The sequence below is a fragment of the Balearica regulorum genome, chromosome 1 (genome assembly GCF_011004875.1).
Source record: "Balearica regulorum gibbericeps isolate bBalReg1 chromosome 1, bBalReg1.pri, whole genome shotgun sequence".
NCBI lineage: Eukaryota > Metazoa > Chordata > Aves > Gruiformes > Gruidae > Balearica > Balearica regulorum.
In genome coordinates, this window is record NC_046184.1 from 76,232,618 (window position 1) to 76,256,041 (window position 23,424).

Here is a 23,424-nt window from a genome sequence, read left to right on the forward strand (position 1 = left end):
ATAAGCAGTGGAATGCCTGAAACATATAGTCCCACCAAAACAGGCGAAGTTCTCATTACTTCAAAGTCTTACATTGTCTAAGGCAAAGCACTTGGAAGAATATTTTGAAGATACCTGGCTGGTTTAAGAGCAACCCTAAGAAAACTTCAGGATGGACCCTGTGAGCAAGGCACCACGACAACCCTACAAGGTAGTCTGCTCAGAAAGACCTGGTGCTCTTGACACTCCATGTTAAGATACCAGCTATGAAAATAAACCCACCACAACTATCAAGGCACTTGGAACACTTCAGAGATCCAAGTGCACCTAACTAAGCCATGGCGTCCAATTGTGCTGTGGTTCCACATGGGGTAAAGCTTTCTAACAAAGGGGCTGATAGTGGCTAATCTCACGGTTCCATACAAGTCAATCTGTAAGCTATGCAAGCAGAGAATCTCCTCCCATTTTCAGAGGCATCAACAAACATAGTTCAGAACAGTAAGGAAAGCCCTTGTCTCTGGTTCTGTGTATTTCATACAAATATTAAGCACCTCTGAGTTTTGTAACATGTTTTATTAAAACTATGCCAAAGAACATATTTCTTAAAAGTGAGTCTTAATTTAATATGATAATCTTCTCTTGCATATCAAAACTGCAGGGAAACACAAACAGAAAGAAAAGGGGAAAAAAAATGAAGCATGTTTGTCAATTCTGGTGGTATGTTATCTTGACATTTTCCCCTTCGATTATCTAAACATATATGGACAATACTTGAAAAAAACCCCAACTATTAAAATGCCAAAGATTAAGAATTTCCCTTTGTGATTAAATAAACTGTCTTAAAGTTTGGACATGACTAGGAAAGGGAGTAAGATGATCAAAACGACAGGAGGCTAGCAGAACAGAATCATTCAATAGAAGCAGCATGCGATATTGAAGTCTGCATCCGTATTTTGTGAAAAGCACTCTTTAAAAAAAAGTTCTCCATGTTTGTGTTATGAATAGTCAAAGACACTGTTTTCGCAGTTTATGAGAAATGCGACGCCTTCAGCAACAAAGTCTCCCTCCATTGCACATGGAAAATAGCAGGGACAGATCTGGAATGAACTTATACTAAAAAAAAAAGTTTCCTTCTCTCCTGAGGGACAAAAGGAAGTGCATTGAGTGCTCTCAGTGAAGACCTCACTGCAATGCAATCTTCATCTTCACAATCTCGCCCCCCAGAGCAGATGTGACACCCAGCAGATCCTTGAAGGTATTTCTTCCTGCTAAATGAGGCTTTTCACCCTCTCCACCTTATAGATACAGGTGGAAAATCCAAAGGAAGAGTCATAGATATAAATTGAAAAGAAAAGAAAATCACAGAATCCATTGTTTGGGGAACATTACTATACCAGTGCTATCTTTTACTGTTCCTGTGAGCTTAGGTTGTTTTCAGTGCAATACCACATGTAAAATAAATAAAAGGAAGGCAGAAACTCCCAGATGAGAGTGGTACAACACCAGAAAGTAGCTGGTCTTCCAAATTTCTTAATTCAGTTGCCTCTGTCCCTTGCATCAGCTTAGAAATATGGCAAGGCACTACATGCTTTCCTACAACCAGGGTCATTTTCTTTTGGCTTGACTTCTCAGTTTCTATGTTGTAAGTTCCTATGGTAGCAGAGTGTAGAAGCACAGTACACAACCTGCAAGGAAGCTACTAACTACACAGCAACGCTGTTATTCCTGCCCACCTAATGAAGAAGCCACAGCAATCTTTAAAAGTTCCATATGGATGTGAATTAACAAACAAGGTGTGTGTGTGTATATATATATTTTTGAAGCTATCCTATCTCACAATGACCATCAAAACCATGGGATGGGGCAGAGGCTACAAGAGCTGATTTGAATTATTTATTTTCTCCGTCCTTCCCTTTCAGATTTTCGTAACTTTGCAAAATATTCTTCAGTACTTGGGTGGCGTGGAAAGAAAAACTGCATTTAATAGAAAATAAAATTTTACATTGGTATGTTCATAAAGATTGTATTAATCATAGCAATAAGAAAAAATAAAATCCAAGGATTTTGACGGTTCAATTATATATCTAAACCTTGAGACGTTTAGCTAGCTTAATTTACAGATACTTATCAGCACTCTAATATTCAGCATTATAAGATGATATTAAAGTTATCTCTATTTCAAAGTCACAGCTTGGAATAAAGGATAATAACCACCTTACAAACCCTACCAAGCCCAACGATCTGACTTTATACTTTCTTTAAAGAGAGTGAATTTGTATACCAACTCCAATTAGATTCTACTATTGCTATAACTAGACAAACGAGAACCGGGAACAGCTAGGTTACAATTTATCTTCTAATTATTGAATCAAAACACATAAAAAAGCCTCTTCCATAATTCATCCTTTGCCTGCTAGTGGGCTTATGAATAATTTGAGAGTAGTAACAGTTCCTTTCAAGGAACAAATAGAGAAGCACTGAAATGATACAGTTTATTTCACAAGACTGCCACCAGTTTACTTGGTACCACATTTGCATTTCTGCCACTAGTGATTACACTACGAAGTAATGACACAAAAGCTTTTGTGTTTTTATTTCCCTGTCTACAAGTAATTAGGTACAATTTTTCATGTTTCTGTGGCACCAATCCAATAAAGGCAATTTCTATCGATCAGTCCAGAAACAGCTGTTTCATTGCAATTAGCCCCTGTAGGACTTATTACTTTTCTGCTCCCTCCCAACAGCAGTATTTTATGGTTTGCATTGCATTTGTACTCTGATCAAAAAGTCATCAATTATTTTTTGCTTACATTTTAAGTTCAAATACATAAAAGTCTATCAAATAAGACTGCAGACATCTACATAAGGAAGTGACTGGTGACAGCCAACATGGCTTCACTAAGGGCAAATCATGCCTGACAAACTTGGCGGCCTTCTATGATGGGGTTACAGCATTGGTGGATAAGGGAAGGGCAGCTGACGTCATCTACCTGGACTTGTGCAAGGCATTTGACACTGTCCCACATGACATCCTTGTCTCTAAATTGGAGAGATACGGATTTGATGGATGGACCACTCGGTGGATAAGGAATTGGCTGGATGGTGGCACTCAAAGAGTTGTGGTCAATGGTTCAATGTCCAAGTGGAGAATGGTGACGAGTGGTGTTCCTCAGGGGTCGGTACTGGGACCGGCACTGTTCACCATCTTTGTCGGCAACATGGACAGTGGGATTGAGTGCACCCTCAGTGAGTTTACTGACAACACCAAGCTGTGTGGTGTGGTCGACATGCTGGAGGGAAGGGATGCCATCCAGAGGGACCTTGACAGGCTGGAGAGGTGGGCCCGTGCAAACCGCATGAAGTACAACAAGGCCAAGTGCAAGGTCCTGCACGTGGGTCGGCGCAATCCCAAGCACGACTATAGGCTGGGCGAGGAATGGATTGAAAGCAGCCCTGAGGAGAAGGACTTGGGGGTATTGATTGATGGGAAGTTCAACATGAGCCGGCAGTGTGCGCTTGCAGCCCAGAAAGCCAACCGTGTCCTGGGCTGCATCAAAAGAGGTGTGACCAGCAGGTCAAGGGAGGTGATCCTGCCCCTCTACTCTGCTCTTGTGAGACCCCACCTGGAGTACCGCGTCCAGCTCTGGGGGCCCCAGTACAGGAGAGACATGGAGCTGTTGGAGCGAGTCCAGAGGAGGGCCACAAAGCTGATCAGAGGGCTGGAGCACCTCTCCTATGAGGACAGGCTGAGAGAGTTGGGATTGTTCAGCCTGGAGAAAAGGCGGCTCTGGGGAGATCTAATTGCAGCTTACCAGTACCTGAAGGGGCCTACAGGAAAGCTGGAGAGGGACTGTTTATGAGGGAGTGTAGTGACAGGACAAGAGTGTAATGGGTTTAAGCTGAAGGAGGGTCGATTTAGATTAGATGTTAGAAAGAAATTCTTTACTGTGAGGGTGCTGAGGCACTGGAACAGGTTGCCCAGAGAGGTTGTGGAGGCCCCCTCCCTGGAAGTGTTTAAAGCCAGGCTGGATGGGGCTTTGGGCAACGTGGTCTAGTGGAGGGTGTCCCTGCCCGCAGCAGGGGGGTTGGAACTAGATGATCTTTAAGGCCCCTTCCAACCCAAACCAGTCTATGATTGTATGATGATTCTATGATCTGACACACAATACCCCAAAAAGATTTAATTTTTTGCAATTGGCATACACACAGTTAAAAGACTGATGCAACTGTAGTATATCTATTATCAGACTTCGACACTTGTTAAATTGGAATTTGAAAGTTGAAGACAGTTGTATTGTGTTTGTGTGGCAAGGTTTTGGTAGCGGGGGGCTACAGGGGTGGCTTCTGTGAGAAGCTGCTAGAAGCTTCCCCTGTGTCTGACAGAGCCAATGCCAGCTGGCTACAAGATGGACCTGGTGCTGGCCGAGGCTGAGCCTATCAGCGACGGTGGTAGCACCTCTGGGATAACGTAGTTAAGAAGGGGGAAAAACCTCTGTGCAACACCAAGAGCAATCACAGCCAGAGAGAGGAGTGAGAACATGTGAGAGGAACAAGTCTGCGGACACCAAAGTCAGTGAAGAAGAAGGAGGAGGAGGAGGAGCTGCAGGCACCGGAGCAGAGATTCCCCTGCAGCCCCTGGAGAAGACCATGGTGAGGCAGGCTGTCCCCCTGCAGCCCACGGAGGATGATGGTGGAACAGATGTCCACCTGCAACCCATGGAGGACCCCAGGCCAGAGCAGGTGGATGTCTGAAGGAGTTTGTGACCCTGTGGGAAGCCCACGCTGGAGCAGGCTCCTGGCAGGACCTGTGGACCCGTGCAGAGAGAAGCCCACGCCGGAGCAGGTTTGCTGGCAGGACTTGTGACCCCGTGGGGGACCCACACTGAAGCAGTCTGCTCCTGAAGGACTGCACCCCATGGAAGGGACCCATGCTGGAGCAGGTCATGAAGAACTGCTGCCTGTGTGAAGAACTCCCATTGGAGAAGTTGGTGGAGGACTGTCTCCCGTGGGAGGGACCCCACACTGGAGCAGGGGCAGAGTGTGAGGAGTCCTCCCCCTGAGGAGGAAGGAGCAGCAGGGACAACGTGTGATGAACTGACCACGACCCCCATTCCCCGTCCCTCTGTGCTGCAGGGAGGGAAGGAGGTAGAGAAATTGGGAGTGAAGTTAAGCTGAGGCAGAAGGGAGGGGTGGGGGAAAGGTGTTTTCAGATTTGGTTTTATTTCTCATTACTCTGATTTGATTGGTAATAAATTAAATTAATTTTCTCCAAGTCAAGTCTGTTTTGCGGGTGACAGTAATTTGTGAGTAATCTCTCCCTGTCCTTATCTCGACCCATGAACCTTTTATTAGACATTCTCTCCCCTGTGCAGCTGAGGAGGGGAGTGATAGAGCAGCTTTGGTCAGCACCTGGCCTCCAGCCAGGGTCAACCCACCACAGAGAGTACCACAAGAAAGAAAAAAATGAAAAAAAAACCCCAAAACCAAAAATCCAAACCAAAATCGAACACAAGTCATTCTGACAAGAAATTCACTGGATTCATTATACAGCAAACAAAAGCTTATATGGCAACTGTCTGTGCAAATAGAAACTAAATGGTGAACAAGACAAAACCGGTAAACGTGTAATTCAGACTACCCTCTCCTCGGAAAAAGTAACTCCTCTTCTTTATAAATACATCTGTCATCAAGGTAAGGTCAATTATTTCACAACTTTTCTGATTCAGATGTCCCCTGAAAATATACTAGGTGTGCAGACATGTCCAATTGTCTTCTGTTTTGATCTTAAGTTCCAAATATATGGTATGTATTTGAATACATAACTTGCATACACTTCTACCCCACTCAAAATAGAAAGCTTACACATTACCTTGAACTAGAAGAGAAATATGAATCTTCTGCATCGTCAGTGTACTTCTTCTTCGGCTTTGCAATGGCAGGTGTTTCCTGCTCTATTGTTTGCATATCTGAGGTTACTGAATGAGAAATGCCACTGGGGACAGGAAGAAAATAAGTATGTAAAGAGATGACAAAGCTCACACCCTAAAAAAAAGAAATGAAAGCCCAAATCTAGTTTCTGAAGCTTGCTGATAAAGCCCAAGCTATACAAAAATTTAAGAAGAAAGGAGGAATTAAAAAAAAAAAAAGCACCCTGGAAAACTCAACTGTAGTTCTCTGAAGTAGTGACAAGAGTTCTGAACACACAGACCATTCCAACAGCTGGAAAACAGCAACATGACTTTTTCAGAGTTTTGGCTTGAAAAAGACTATACTTAGGTTGGTACTATTCACAGAAGGCATCCTGGCTACCATCCTCACAGCCAGCTAGCGAAGGAAGGCAAACACCCTACAGACATCCTGCGACTTAACACCTCTCTGGCAGGTTAGAGCTTAAATCTATCAGAAGCAATCTTGCCCCTTCCCCCTGACAAATACTAGATTCTTTGATGCTATTGTTTATGTTTCCATAACAGACTTCAGTATATATTTTCATTTCCTAACTAAAATGAAGGATAACTGCATAAAGTCAGAGAATTTTAAATACAATTTATAGAAATTCACATACCTTCTGTTGCTGCCAAATCCCATGCCAAGTCTCTCCAATTCATTTTTCTTCTTACCAGAGAGATTTAACTTTTCTTCTTTTGTTTTAATATCAAGATCTCTGTAGGCCAACCGCAAAGATGATACACTAGAACAAAACATACAGTTAACATATTACTGTGAAATGCTACACTGAGTGCCCAACCCAGTAATATTGGTAGAAAATGAACAATGTATGTTGTAGCACTGTATTTTGTATGTTGTGTTTACTGAAAATATTCATTATTAATTGGAATAAATTCCAACTATAAGGATGGGAGAAAGCCAGCGGAGAGGAGTGTCTAAATGGTACTCCAGTCTGTGTATGAGCAGGTAGTCTTTTTCAAAACAAACATGAAACATGCTACTGCTGAAGTTCAGGAAACAGTTTCGCATCACCTTTAAGTCAACCTGAAAAAGTCTTTTTTCCACAGTCATTATTCCATGTGATACCCAAATAATTGTCAAAATTATCCAACTCTGACATACTACAGTACTGCAACATTCACGATAGAATACTAGTAACGTTTTTCCCTAATGCACAGCCTGGCCCTGCTATGTCTCCCTCCCTTCACCCCTTTGTGTTCCTAGTGGTTTTAACACTGGCCATACATACACTCCTGAGAAGTGCTAGCAGTAGACCACACTTCTTTATTGGTGCTGCCAATTGGCCTTCCCTGTGGCCAAAAAGGTGTCTCAGAACACGGGAGGAGAGAGTCTTTGTACTCCCAAAATAGACTATATTCTGTATTATGGAAACTTTGAAGCATCCAAACCTTACTATTTTCTGCACAGTTGACAACACATTTTGTCATCGGAAACATCCTCACAATTCAGATATAGTAAGCTGTCTTTCTGAGATGCCATGAACCCTCCTATACCTCAAAGGAATCTTTACTATTTTCCAGTAATACCAGTGTAGTAGAGACAGTGGTTTTTAATCTTAATTACAGAATCGTAGAAATATTGGTTAAATTTAATTTCTTAGGTTAAAAGGGATACAAATAGTAATTTTAAGGAGCAACACAGCAATATTTTAATTCATAAGTTGTGACTGGCATAAAGTACAAATGAACACTATCAGAAAAAAGGTCAATGAGATTAAGGATGCTGCTGGTAGATGTCCTGCTGCAAGTAGAACAGAAGTACTTAAGTCCGAAAACTTTTGTAACTCTCCATCCATTCTGTGCAGAAGCAGGAATGAAAAGAAAAAGAGGTTTTGACCAAGCAGTATTTTCTCTAGCGTGTCTCCAAACTATTTGATTACTGAAACAGGCTCTTCCCGGCTTGATTTCTTCTGGTCTCATACATACTGACTTAACTTTAACCAAGAGTACAAGCTACCTCTACCAAAGATCATACCCTCCTGTCTTGCAGGAGATGAACCGGCTAGAATGAAAATGGCAGGGCCTCCGGTTGTCTTCCTTCACAGACAAGGGATGTAGGTACCAGACTGCTACAAGGAACGGGACATCACTCCTCCATTGACAAGGCATTTCAAAAAGGAAGAGAGCCATCTCAATCTTGTGATGAATTGGTATCCTTTGATTGGGGCTTTCAGAGGATTTGGAAACAACACTAAAAAAATCACTATGTCTTATGTTCAGATGCTTATAAAAAGTCAGATACAAACCAGAGTGCATCTGTGGAATGACGTTTGAAACCAATAAATCACAAAAATGTATCTTCAAAGCACAGAGTATGTTCAGGGACATTTTAAATCAATTCTTACAGTTTAGAACCAACTGTTACACAGAAAATTGAAAATGTTCTCTAAAGTTCAATTCCAAACTGCTACTGATAAAACCTACCCAGCACTTTAAGTAGAAAGATTAGCAGCCCATCTTATGAAATCTGTTTTATGAACATCAAAAATCTTTGCTGTTGATTAAAACAAATAGGGATACTGATCAATCTTTTAAAAGTAACTCCAGTTATCTATTCTCTTGTCAGCACACAGCAGCAAATAAAGAAAATGTGTACCAATTATAAAAATCACATTTTAAATTTTAAGTCTCAGGACTCTTTCTCCTTCTAAGTACTAGACTACAAAAGCATTGCTTCCAATCCCGCCACGGAACAAAGCCACATTGAATTAATTTACTAAAGCTCATTACTCAAGCTTTAAAATTAGAACCGCCACACAGATTAGTTGGAAGCAAATTAAATTTTAGAAGTATTCATCCTTCTTTAATTTTGGTGTATACTGCCATCTACAGTTAAAAATCCAAAAAGTTAAACTCAAGAGAGATTGTTACCTTGCCTCTACTGGGATCAGATCCATAAGCTGAAGCGTATGTTCACCCCTCATGTTTGCAGACATTTTTAGAAGCTTCTGGCCACTGCAGAAAGCTTGCAGAGAACTTATACAAAAGGTTGCCTTGGATCCATATAGATTTATACATTTGTGACACAAAAACTGAATCACTACTTGGGACTTTCTTCCAAACTGAATTATATCATTAAAGATGGTATCATTAAGAAATAATAATCATTTTTCTTGTTATTTAGGAGTCTGTTCCTCTGAGTCACTTTACCAGTAGTTTTTGGCAATCACTGAGAAACATGACTTTGTGGTAAAAATACTTCAGGAAAAATGAATGATCCCCTTGTGATTAATATTTTTGATGCATACAAAATACCCATTTCTGCAGAGGCTACATAAAAGTGAACAAAAGGAGTAGGGAGCAGATTATAGACCAAAGAGCTTGGTACCATGAGCTCCAAGTAATCCTGTAATTATGTAATAATTCAGAAAATTTCTCAATAGGTTATAAAAATGATGCATCTTAGCACTTAAGATGTGAAACTTTACAACAGTAAAAGTGTACACTAACCAACTCAATAGTCTAATTTTGATGACAAGTAACAAAATGTTAAAAACCAAAAACACGTAGCACAGAAATGTAGTGCAAGGAACCAGGAACAGCACCCTTTGAGCTTCAGGGATGAGTCTTTATTAATTAAGATGGACTAACAGATTCGAGGCCTCAGACAAAAATATTCAAAGGGTTTTGGTGAAAATGAAGGCAGTTCCCATATAAAACACCTGAAACTTAGCAGGCAATTCTAGCCATAATTAAACTATGCCCTGCCTTCGGCACAAAACCTCTTACCCAGTAAGTACAAATAAAGCTGAGTATGTGTATGTTCTCTATGCTCTTAGACTGTTTTAAATACTGTTCAATTCACTACACCAAACAAAATAAACTAGGTAACTAGCATGGGGTAAAGAAAGTTCAAGAGGCAAGAGTCTTCTGTGGTAGTATTTAAATTTACCATATTTTAGATTAATTTCACATTTTATTCATATGTATCAGTAGAATGTCTCATTTTCTGTGTTAAATAACACTAAGGTTATTTTTAAAGATAGCTTTGGGCTATTTCTATGGTCAATCATCAACTGTAGAAATCTATACTTAATGGCCAAAAACAGGGCAATGAGGGAATTACTGTTTGGCCCACCATCTACATTTGGACTTTTTTTAAAAGCAAGAACTGACGTTTTAGTTGCATGAGCTAACCTCTGGTAGTATTTAAAATAGTGTCCTGGTTTCGGCTGGGATAGAGTTAATTTTCTTCCTAGTAGCTGGTATAGTGCTGTGTGACAACACACTTATTTTGGTTGTTGCTAGGCAATGTTTACACCAAGTCAAGGACTTTTCAGCTTCTCATACTGCCCCACCAGCAAGGAGGCAGGGGGTGCACAAGAGGCTGGGAGGGGACACAGCTGAGACAGCTGACCCAAACTGGCCAAAGGGATATTCCATACCATATGACATCATGCCCAGTATATAACTTAGGAGGGGCATGACTGCGGCTTGGGAACTAGCTGGATGTTGGTTAGCAGGCGGCGAGCAATTGTGCTGTGCATCACTTCTTTCATCATCATCACCATTATTATTATTACCTTCCTTTTCTGTCCTATTAAACTGTCTTTATCTCAACCTACAAGTTTTACCTTTTTTCCTCCCCCCTATTCTCCTCCCATCTCACTGCACAGAGGGAGAGAAGTGAGCAAATGGCTGTATGGTTGTTTTAGCTGCGTCCTGGGTTAAACCACAACAAATGTTGACAATTACTTCATTAACATGAAATTAGGCTTCGTGTTTTACCATTGTATAATGTAATTCATACTTACAGTGGCTCTTCCTTCTCAGTTTTCTTACTGCTATGAAGATCCTCTTGTTCCTTCATTTTATCTACAGCTTGTGCTTGTTTTTCAATCTCGTTAAAGCTTTGGCTGCTCACTTTTTGTGCCCCCAAACCACCTTTTTTGGCACCGAGCTTGATTTATTGAAAAACAAAAAACAAAAGCCCCAACATTATAACTAAGACAATCACATCAACTGACTTAACAGTCAACTTTGAAAGCAACAGCAAACACTATACTCTGTTTGGGAGCATATGCAAACAACAATGAAAATTTGGAGCAGAGAAAATATTTTTTCATGTTTTGTCTACATGCTTCTTCTTACTAATTTCATTTCTTACAAATTTCATTAGCTCTGCAATCAACCATCACAGGGTAATGAAACTATTATAGTTTTAATTGTTCAGAGGTTGGCATGTTCAAATAAATATAATACATAGCATAACTTCAGTTTCTCAATAATGATTTTGTTGCATAGGAATAACATAATAAAATTTGTTGCAATGGAACTATCTGCTGCTCATTCACTTAATTCACAATTTACATTTAGAACTGGCAAAGATTCTTGAATTAGTTCTCACTGGCCAGTGCTAGTGCATTATCTGAAGTATTGATTTATTCATATTTTTAATAAACATGTGCATAGGTATTTACTCATTTATGGTAGGAGAGCGAAATACAAGTTTTATATACACGTGTATGCATGATTAGCCTTTGCATGTGACAAAGCATTGTAAACTTTTTTAGACAAACACATCAGCTGAGAGGTTCCAGTTTTGCACTCATTCTTTTAAAATCTATTTCTAGTTCATATTACTTCGATATAGGGATACATATTCTTTCATTCTGATTATCAAAGCTTTAAAAAACACTTAATAGTACAAATGGGAATAGATACAATGATGCCGATTCAGATAGTGGCACAGCACCCAAACTGCTGTTCTTAGTCTCCTATGTGTTTAATTCCTCATCTGCAACACTGCAGCAATATTAATTTTCAGAATTCATTTATTTTAACCTTTTAATGCTTTAAAATCTCCATGTAAAAGCTCTGGCCTACATACATACAGTTTTAGGTTCTGACACACAGATCACAAACTGTATGTGCACCTGTGAATGCTGTTATGTTCTTCTTACTGTAAGGGAACATACCTGCATGTACCACGTAGAGTAAGAAATTCCTCTTGCATATTAGGGCACTCTAGTGGGACTAAGAAATAATAGGTTTCAATCTAAATTCATCTGCTCCAATAAATCTTCAAAATCTTTTGCCTACAGTAGCCCAGACTTAAAAAAGTGACTCCTTGTAACTCCTTGTCACCCCAATAGCCTAGTATTAGGGCTACTTTCTTGGGCCTCAAGAGCTATACATTCAAAACCTAGCTTTTCCTAGCTAACTTGAGTTAACCTGATGGCTCTTTGAACCATCATTCTGAGATACTCAACTCTCCTCATATCTTCTTTACAGAGACCAGATGCCTAAGAAAGTGCTACAACCCCATCCAGAAACAAGTCTGGAAACTATCTTGAAACTGTCTTAAATTGAATGCAGCTGCAAGTTACCTATAAATACAACCAAATACCATACTGCTGTGTGGTATGAGATGAGGACTGCTCCAGAAATACAGATCTGAATGTCTCAAACTCACCTTGTATTGACAGATTATGCCACACATGCACATTTAGCCACTCGAAAGTGCTATTGGAACTCCCTGTGTTTTCAGGATTTGCTACAAAAAAGATCTCAGTGCCAACTAACTTAAGTGAAAGCCTGAAGAAACCCTGCCACCCAGTATCAGCAAGTGAGAAGAAAGGTTACAGGGCATCAGTGGAGTTGCAGGGACAATGCTTGTGAAAAGAACTGAAGTGGGATACAGACCTTGACATCAATGTATGCTTTGACATTTTATTCTGCTCTTCTTTAAAAAATATCACCTGCTGTTCAGGTCCAGATAGCACAAAGAAAATACACATGTGGAAGTCTAGACAGTTCATTGAGCTATATACATGTAAACAGACTTAGAATCTATCTGAGGTCAGAAAACCACCCAGAGATCTGAAGCACTCTACTACATAAAACAGTAACGTGTTAGACAAATTCATCTTAACAATAATCCATTTTCAAACAGAGCATTGGCTGTTTTCATATAGAATTGTTTTTCAATTCCATTTTAGTTTCATAAATTGTTACCGACACAAGTACTGTTTAGTGCCAACTTACATGATATATTTCCATATTGTGATCTACGTATTTCCAAAGATCTACAATATAGTTAAAAATATTCATTATTTTATACACTTACCCCCTTCTTAGCTTGATTTGGCTTCTTTTTTATGAAGGTGGTGTTCTCTGCAAGGATTAAATGTACATTACTTGACATATAATTTTATTCATTCCAGAACTGCAGAAGATAATTTCCACAACATCAACCTCAGAATAGTTTTTGGAATTTATTTTAATGCCTTGAAGTATTACAGTTTCTAAACTACAAGACTGAGATACTGAGTTACAGGGAACGGAGCTGTGAATATCTATAAGAAAATGTAGGAAACTGCCTCTGCTTGAGGATATGGTATCTCTTGCAAATATACAATAGGAAAAAAATTACAGCTCAGTTTTCAGTTGTAGATTATCTGCTAGTAAACAGAACAAGAATGCAGGACTTGCTATTCTGAATCAGACTAGAGGTCTACCTGATCCTGTACCATTTCCAAGATTGTTTCCTGATAGAAAGGTATTAGCTATGTTTAAACCCACCAATGATACAGATAAAAACATACCTGTATCATCATAAACAAAATCACAAGCATTATCAGAGGTGACAACATACTCTTATCACTAGATTGAACAGCTTTGTTCAATTGCTTAAGTACAGTATTGGGAGTCTAGCTTTATACATAAAAGTTTGAAAGTTCCAGCCTTAATGTTTTGTATTAAATCTTGAAACATAGAAATGAACCTACATTCTGCTCTGCATGAAGTCTGACACAACTCCTAATCTTGATATTTTTAATGAAACCCTAATAGGACTCCCTACATTCTGTACGGCACTGTATTGTGCCTTCTTGACAGCTACCCTGAGCCATGGTAAATCTCCAACGATCAAATGTTTTCAATCAATAACAATTATTGAATGCTTGTACATACAGAAAAACTGCTTTGAGCTGAAATTTAGTTGGAAACAGGCATACACAGAACAGAGATTCTTCACATAAGACAGAACTTGTGATGGCCAAAACAAACAAGAAAAGCACTTGTTTTATATGTGTTAAAGATACAAATGAGAAAACCAGGAAGGGTATGCCGTTAACTATTTTTCCTAGTCTCCAGCTGTCAAAAAACCAAAAACCCAACAAAAACTCCAAAAGCCAACCAAGTGAATACAAAAACAGTGAAGACCATACCTTCCTGAAGTACTTAGTCCCAGCCACCACTTCTTTACTACCTCTATGCTGCTGAGTATCAATAGTCTCTATTCTCAGAAACATGCTCTTGCAGGATGATCCTCACAATGATAACTCACTGAGGTATTTAATTCTCTTCTATTTTCTTCCATTTTTTTTAACTTACTTATAGTATGATACACTCTTCAGCGTTAAGTAAATTAAGACACTTGACATTGAAAATATTGTATTACAAATACAAGATTTTTCCAGTCTAAATTTTTACGTTCAGCTTTCCGAAAAGGGAGCAAAAACTACATCTAGATAGAAAGACTGACTTATTAGTACAAGATATATTTGCTTAACATAAATAACAGGCCATTAATCACAGCACAATTCTCTTTTCCATCTGTGTGCTTTAAATGCAGAACTTAAAGCAATCTAACAGGAGGTCTAAAACATTAATGGTCACCTTTATTAGGTGTGATATCTGTAGCACTGAAATTCATCAGGTTGGCTAAGATAAGATAGATAAAACTAGAACAACACTGACTAAAATTAATTTTTTGGGAGGAGTACGCTGTTTAACAGAAGTTGTAATACAAATTCATATCTTTCAACTAACCCACACACACTGATACTAAACTAAGAATTCCACATCTCTTCCCAGTCATACATTCTCTGTACAAATGAATATTTAAGTACACTGTACTGGCTGCTACTTTTTGCTGCTTACACTCATTACCTAATGCAGCTTTTGGTGATGTACTTAGGCAATCAACACTTGGTCCATGTTCTGGTCCTAAAACATAATGAATAACAAGGGTAAGAATATTAGAAGGCTCTTTAGAATGCTTAAAATACCAAAACACAACTCACTATACTCGGGGTACTGTTTGAGGCATATAGCGTAATGTGTTATTTCTATCACAGCTTTACCAGTTAGTAAAAGAGCAGCAGGTATCCAAAGATTCATCGGAAGTCTTTGGAATCAAATTTTAATTTGGATTTCTATTAAACTCTATTAAAGGAACATGCAGTCCCACACATTCCAGCATAACCCTTCTAAAAAGTCCCTCCTCTCCAAAATTCTTGAGTTATTAGCATGGTTAGGTTATTTAACTATTAAAGTAGGATAAAAAGAGCCTAAACAAAGAGACTACCAGAAAAATGCAGCTTCTTGTTAACAAAGAATCAGTCATACCTTCATAGCATTCTGGAATATTTTCTGAAGTTTTCTGCTGTAGAGAAACCGTCTCTGGCTCCGATAACACCCACTCTGTATTCTTTGCCTTGAAAAAAATTACAAAATCAAAAGTGCACACAAGATGGAATACAGCAAACAAATACGAGCACTGAGCCGAAAGACTGCCTAAGCACCACTGATTAGTTAATATTGGATTCTTATGATTACCACTTGTAGGTTTAAAACCTGTTCTCAGAAGGGCAGTTACTAAAGTTACAAGAAATGCCTACCTTTATTAAAAGTGAGCTGGTTTCAAACTGCTCCTGTGAACCTGTATTTCCCTCCCAGAAATTTCAATATGTTTACCATCCAAAAAAATAATATGCATTTTAATTGTGCTTTAATTTATTGTATGCTGGCTATTAACTGTCTTTACTCATAACAGTAATACAGTACAGGAAATCTGGATCATTTATTTACATATTCACCCACAACAAGCTCTTGCACTTCCAATTTTCTAACACTTAATTTGAGATTGTGAGCAGTCCTCCCACTTCCCTCAGACACATCCTCCTCAACAGGCAGGTTTGTGACCTGGTCACAACAATATCGGCTTAGTATTGTTTTTTCCACCAGTGCTGTGCTACTGCCAGTTCACGCTTATTCTTCCCTGAAACCTCAATCTCAAAACTTCCTGAAATCTCTCTCAAAACGTCCCTACCCAAATAATCTCTTGCCCTGAGGTACATGGAGTGCTTGTCTCTAACTTCCTGCCTTTGCAGCTACCCATAAACTTTGCTGTGAAAATTTACTTTATCCTACCCATACATTCTCTTAAGGGGGTTAGTATCAAGTTCCTGCTTCATATCCTCAACCACAAAAATATTTACACCACTTTTCTGCTTAAATTTTTCTTTAGCTTGCCTCAGTTTACACTTTTCGCACTCAACTGCATGCGTTCCTCCAAGTTGCCTTTTGCAAACAGAAATACTCCATTTATTTTTCTGCTATCAGGAGAGATGATCTTCTGGTGAAGACACTAGACTAGAATTCACAATAACTGATTTTTTTGGTCTCTGCAATGAGCATTGCTGAGTAATACAGCAATGTTCCCAGCCTGTAAAATGTAAAACTCTTTCACTGTTTCAGAGATCTTGAAATTTATAAGGCATTCAAATATTGGCTGCAGTAGAAGTTCCTAAATTAAAACAAATAAATAGCAATAGAATAAATAGAATTTCCCTTTAAAATGCACCATTTTTGAAACCTTACAAATACAACAAAAAAGTTACATTTTGAAATGTCACAGCTGAATAACCAAAAGGAAATTATTATTTTTTTCATTTAAATTACAGCTTTTTTCATCCTTAAGCATCTCATATACACTAGAAAGTCACAAAAAAAGTGATGTCATTTTTTCTGTTCTTTGCCCAGGTGCACATATCAGCAACTTGCATAGGTTTTTATTACGTGCTGCTAATGCATGTGCACAACCACAACATCACGACAGGAGAATTAACATGCACGTGAACTGGTGAAGAGTTTTCACAAGGGCTAATCTGATGTATCCAAGCTCTTTGAATTCTTCGCTATCCCAAAATATGCCTCATGATCATACTTGTGGTTTAGATGGTCACAGACTGCAACTGTACTGGAAAGCAATTCTACTAGAACACTTAATATTGTTGCAATATTTAGGAATACTAGGTATAGTAATAACTTATTTGCTCTAAGTTTAAGATCACAATTGCTGAAGTTGTTTTCACCGGTATTTTTCAAATATCAGATTCAAGAGAGTCTCTGAAACATTCATCTGTGAAACACACACCGCATCTATCACCTTGAGGAGGTAGGATCAAATAAACGACAACCAACAGTAGCAATAGCCTTCAGAAAGTTACTTTAACATTTTCAAATAGGATGTAAGTGTTTGGGAGGAAGAAAAAAAGCTTCTGCTTAGCAAATGTTTTAAGAACTGTTAAACTTTACTGATTAAACCCCAAAGTTATCACATAGTATATGTGTTTGTTTAAATCAGAGCACTTCCAAGGAAGGAATAATGAGTCCAAGTGGAATTGTATGCCTACATAAAATATAGTACCATTCCACATTTAGCTACTATTTGGGTCATTCTAAATCACCACCTCAGAAAGTGGTTCATATCCAGGAAGAACTCTGAGACCTGCAGAAGGAAAAGCAGATAAATGTTAACTCACCAACCTACCCTTTCTCTGTAAGGTTTTCTTTCAGGGTTTAATCTTCATCATAGAGCACATAGTTAGCCTAAGCGTTTAGAAAGCTAACAAGAACCCAATAGATGTAATCTATACCTTGGGAGAAACATGGGATGCAAAAAAGTCTTCCTCTTTGTTTTGAGGTGACACAGGTGGCATTCCACATCCGTCTGTCCACAGCTACAATTAAAAGAGAAAGAGAGAATTTTACAAGATAATTGCATGGATATATTTTTTGCAAATACACTAATCTTAAAACTACTTCTTTTTTTCCCAGGTTAAAAACTTACTGATTTTTTTCCTGGTACATAACTTTTCCTTACAAATTTATGCGAGCTTCAATATATGAGATTCCTTTTTTTTTTAAAATTTCATACATCTTTGATGTGTTCTTTCACGTTTCCCACTCCCTTCCTTACAAAATGCTCAGTATAAGCTCTGCCATAGTAATATTGTCAATATTTAGTATCGCTAGAGCTTTATAATAAGTACGTTTTTTCATATTCTCATATAAGGTATTTTCTCCAAAGCAAAAAAAAAAAACCCTGAAAATGTAACACTAGCAACCACTGGAAACAGTTTTCAGAATGGTATCAGTGTGGTCCGGTACTCTGAAGAATTTTTCCCACCTAGTCTCCGAGTCTCAAAGCCTCTGCTACAGTTAAAGCAGAATTTTCAAGACGCTAACAGCTTTGAGCAATGCCTGATCTCAGGGCAGGCGGGAGGGCCCACAGTGCCGCAGATCATTCTTAGCATCGTGCAGGACAGGGCTATAACCTGTGATCTGCACTCCAAGGTTACTCATAGGCAAACCATTTTCATGGTTCTTTCTACTACGTGCAAAAGATACGTGACCAAAAATAACGACTGCTGTCAAAAAAGGTTACTGAATGTGCAACAAGCTTACCTCATCATTCAACAATCGACTCTATCAGTAAGTTAGAGAAGAAATTTTTTAAAATGTGACAAGGGAGGTGCTGGCTGGTATTACATCTAATTATCTGAATAATTTACTTCAGCAATTTAGATAGCACATAATCACTTAAGCTTGCAGTACATAACTCAAAAATGTATTCACTAAAATTTTTAAATAAGAAATACATAATTAATATCAAATAATTGGATGGAATCTGTAATTGAAGCAAGATCATCACAGTTCTTTGAAGTGTCATTTGGGGAACTTACCATCAACTTAAATGCACATGGTATATTATATTTACCTGAGTATGTTTCACATCTAAACTGTTTAGTAAGTCAAAAGAAATAGTCTCTGAAGTTAGTGAATGATATCATCTATATAATACAGAATTATTATAATCCATTAAATCTCATGCTATTTGATGCATAGATTAGAAAAAAACCCAAGCTTTCTTGCTTTTCTTTTAATTCCCACTCATCTGATCAACTTCAAATGAACCAGTCACAGACTTTAACAAGCTGAATTAAACAATCAAAACACGCTTTCTGTGTATGCAGAAGAGAATTGTTGTCAAACTTATTTAACACCTCAGCAAACTAATTCTGCATACTTTGCTAATAACTTCTTCCTGTCAGCAACCTAACAATGTTTTGACAGCATGCATGAACCATTTCAGCATTTTTAAAGGAGAACAGCAAGTTCAGGACATATCTAACTTGTTCATTTTTCAAATATTATTTTTTCAGGGAAAAAACCAAAAACACACATTTACCTGTTCAAATGAAATCCCACTTTAATCACAAATATTTTGTAGTCAATTCTATTAGCACTTTTACAGTTTTACATGTTGTACTTCTCAATAACAATTCAGTTCCAGACAAAGAAAAACAAAACCACTATATAGTTCATGGAGTGGTGCTGACATTTTTGTTATGCAATACCTCTAATATAATTTTGGAGCACATCTGCAAACAATGAAGTTTCCATTTTGAATAATACCTGGAGTTTCTGCCTAGAACTCCTATAAATTACTGCAAATGTTAAAATTAATGTTTTGAATAACCCAGAAATGATCCTGAAATACCCAGTTGAACTCTGTCTCAATATTCTTTTTCCAAACAGAAAAGGTAAGCTACAAATAGTTTACTCCCCAGCTTGCCTATTCACTGGAATGTGTATCAGTACCTCCAGAAGACAGATAATGTTTTGCATTACTAATTAGAAACTTAAAATTACTTAAAATGAAAGAAGATAGAGTTGTTCAGAAATCTTAACAAGATAGGACACACGCTACTCACATCAGTACCATGCTTTCTTGTTGCCTGTGTTGCAAGAGATTTAATCTTCTCCTTGTAAAGCTGAGCACCACGACTGTTGTATTTTGCATTGGTATCATTTGTTGTGCATCCATGTTGATGGAAAAAAGCAGACTACGAAGCAGAACACAGAAAATGCAACGAGAAACAGGTTTAAAAACTCATGCCATTTAACATAAAAATATATCGCCATGCAGGAAAATACTCTGCTCCTCTACCTAAACCTAAACTTTTAAATTACAAAGACTATGTAGATCTTCAAAATAAAGAGAACTCCATTCTGGCAACCTCTTTACATATAAATAAAACAACAGAAAAAACAAATTAGTGGAATGTTTTAAAAGCATATACAAATGCAAGCTTGCCATCATATACAAAGAATCCTAGCTTTGAAATTAAGTGTAGAAAGGAAGAGGTCAGATTGATTGCCAATACCTGTGCTTCAAAGGACATTATTAATATTCTAAAAGGCATTGCTTGACTTCATCTCTAGCATGCTAGAGAGAACAATGTATCTTCAATAGTATCAAAATGACTGGATAAAAATGGTCTTCCTTCAAAAGAAAAGTGTGTGTATGCACATACATACATACCCACATATATTTATATGTTTATGTATTTATATAAAAGTATAAATATATAAATTAAAAAAAATATTCTGATTTAGGATCTTAAACCAAAAGCAAATCAACAGATTTATATCAGAGTTCCACAAGCTGTCTGAAAGATTAAAAAAAAATTAAAAAATCATTTTCTCAGTACCTAGAATTGACTGGCAAATCATATCATACATTCTTGCACAGAAGAACATGCCAGACTATTACAGTAAAATATAATAAACCAGTTTCTGATAGAATCAGCAAGTCTAGATAACTTAAGGTTATGACCTTATATGCTGCAATTGCAAAGCATAAATCTAGTATACAAGTACCAGACTTCATATAAAAATTACACAACAACCATGCAGGAGAGAGATAATGCCAGTCAACAGCTGTGATTACAACAGAAAAAGCTGTAAACATCACAGATGTAAAAAAAAAAAAAAAAAAGTTATTTTTGTTTTAAATAGACACACCTATGAACTTGATATTCAGAGCTTTTTTTTGTAAACCCCAATCCAAATCATAGTAGAGATTTATTCTGGGAAAAAAAAAAAGGAACTAAGAACACTTCAGATTTCCTAGCAATCTGATACATAGCTACAAAGCTCAGGACTGCTGTTATCCAAGATTCAGCATCATCAGGCAATTAGAGAGTACAAATGATTAAAGTTAATCTGAATTTGCTTCTAAAAAGTAGTTAGCAAAAGTAGAATTTGGCATTTAATTGGAACAAAAAGGGAAATTTTTTAAAATGCAATTAGGAGAAAAATGTTAATTTTACTTTTGAAAATGTCCAGACAGTTTACTAAACTGGTCTTTAAAGTTTCAGGTATTAATCTTCCTTGGTAATCCAAAACAGGCCATTGTGAATTTGAAGTATTTGAGAGGTGGCTATGGCTATATGACACCTCTTGGTACAATGTACAATAGGAAACAGTGACATCCAAGCAGAAAGCTAAAACCTCATAAAATTTAATAATAAAGGTTTACTGTTATTCTTCTGGTACTATGCTTTCTAAGATTAACTGAAGTACTTTTCAAACTTTGCCATTTCTTCTTTCCAACTGCCTTAAACCCTTTGTATAACTAAGTTTATATAGTTAACCAAAGCTTTTAAGCCTTTGGCTAAGAAAGAAAATAGTTTTCATGCAAAATCTCCCTCTTCTGCTTAGCGAAAACCGTGATTTTTATGTACTAAGTGGCATAATAGCAACTCGATGAGCAAATTTATGTAACGGAAGTATTAATACAGAAAAGTGTAACTTAGAAAGGATAAGCGGAAGAAAAAGAGGGAAAAGACACCAGGCAACTGCTCAGATCTGTAAGCCAGAGACAGTGACCTGCTGAATGTCTAATTCAAAGAAAAAAGGTTGATTAGAAAATGCAGAAGTGGAAGATAATGAATAATGATCCTGAATTCATATTTTTTTGTATGGAAATGGGAAAAAATTAGAAAAAGCCAGCAGAATATTGAAGTGTTAAACTTAAGGAAAGCAAGAAAATTGTTAAGAAAAAGCCTAGGGAAAGCAAGTTTGGGTGAAGTTTCGTAAAGAAACAACATTAAGGACAAAGCACAAATGAAGATAGATAAGGGGTAAGCATTCAGGAAATTAGAAGAAAAGTAGAAATTGCTTAGGGAAGTTGCATATTTCCACACTGGGTGGGTGGAAGCAATTTCAGTTATTGGTGGTCAAGCTTTGAAAAAATATGGGAAAACAGACAAGATTCTGAAAGAGCTCACAAAGGAAAACACCCTCTTTTGAAAAGGAGATTGAGAACAATGTAACAGTCATCATAACTTCAATTTACAAAAATATTGTGTGACAAACTTATTTGTAAGTACATAAAAAAAATCAAGTAGAAAGTAACAGCCAATATGCATTGGCCCAAACCACTGCTATTTCCTCTCTGACAGTGTAGCACATCTTATCTTGACTTCAGTTGTACCTCAGGCATAAGTCAGATCTTGACTTTGGTGTGACTTTTGACAGCGACATGATTTTTGGCATGGTATTTTCATAAACCACGTAAGGAAACACGTCACAGGAAGATGCCCATTAGCTAGGTTTACAAGCTGTTGGAAAGCCATCTCTCAGCAGTTGTCAATGTTTCCCTGTTAAATTAGGTACGTATTGACAAGGAATCTCATCTGGCCTTTTCAGTGATTTTTCTTAATGGCTTAAAACATTTGCAGATTATACCAAGACAGAAAAGTTGCAAGAAGTATGGAGGATGAAATCAGCATTCAAAGGAATTCTTAAAAACAAAAAGGGAAAAAAAAAAAAAGATAAATGGACTGGAAAAATAAAAATACCCCCAAGATATGAGCCAATAAGGACAGACAATAGCTTCCAAGCCTAACAAGCTTCAGTGTGCAAAGCGAATACTCAGGAGTACATACAGCATTCGCATTTCCTCCAACTTGCATGCATCTCAGCTGAAACCAAGACCAATTGGAATCCAGTTCTGTAGATCTAAACAGAAGGAAATATTTTTAATGTTAGATCCAAAGCCATTCAAAATCTCTGTACTTTTTTTTTTTGGGTAAAGTGTTTCTCTCCCCCTCCCTTTTTTTTAAAGTGAAAAACATGCATCTATAGAAAAAAAAATCTGCAACAATGCACAATGTGCAAAACAAATTATTAAAGCCATGTAGAACTGCCACGGTTTTTTTAAATGTAAAAGCTTGGGGGAAAAAAAAATGTACCCTCTGGCTGACAGGTTTTACCTTTTAAAAAGCACCAATGAGATACATTTTCTGGAATCCCATTTGAACTCTGTCAACAGCAGATGTCACTTTGTCCGTTATATGTGATTGTCAATTCGAATGTCATATCACAACAAAAATTTGGGGCTCAGTGAGTATGAGAAGGAGAATCAATACTGTGATCATTGGGAATGGATTCTTGAGAGGCCTCTTGTAATGCTCTTGTATACAGCAAAAAGCCATCAGAGGAAGAATTTTAGTTGATGGAAAATGGCTGCTTTTATCTGCAATCCATTCTTGGATGCATTCTTCTCACTCACTTCAAGCAGAGCCTTATATTTCAAATATGTAATTATTTATTA

General features: G+C 37.6%; 1 protein-coding gene across 1 annotated transcript in view; it reads right to left on the reverse strand.

Moving 5' to 3' along the window:
• Positions 1-23,424, reverse strand: part of ARFGAP3 (ARF GTPase activating protein 3) — a 39,932-nt gene that overhangs the window by 9,275 nt on the left and 7,233 nt on the right. The window contains exons 3-11 of the mRNA XM_075759545.1: positions 22,757-22,829; positions 19,736-19,867; positions 17,615-17,698; positions 15,303-15,390; positions 14,844-14,900; positions 13,018-13,064; positions 10,703-10,848; positions 6,545-6,670; positions 5,849-5,971 (exon numbers count right to left, since the gene is read on the reverse strand). Of these exons, the coding sequence (XP_075615660.1) occupies positions 5,849-5,971; positions 6,545-6,670; positions 10,703-10,848; positions 13,018-13,064; positions 14,844-14,900; positions 15,303-15,390; positions 17,615-17,698; positions 19,736-19,867; positions 22,757-22,829 (876 nt within the window). The remainder of the gene's footprint in view (positions 1-5,848; positions 5,972-6,544; positions 6,671-10,702; positions 10,849-13,017; positions 13,065-14,843; positions 14,901-15,302; positions 15,391-17,614; positions 17,699-19,735; positions 19,868-22,756; positions 22,830-23,424) is intronic.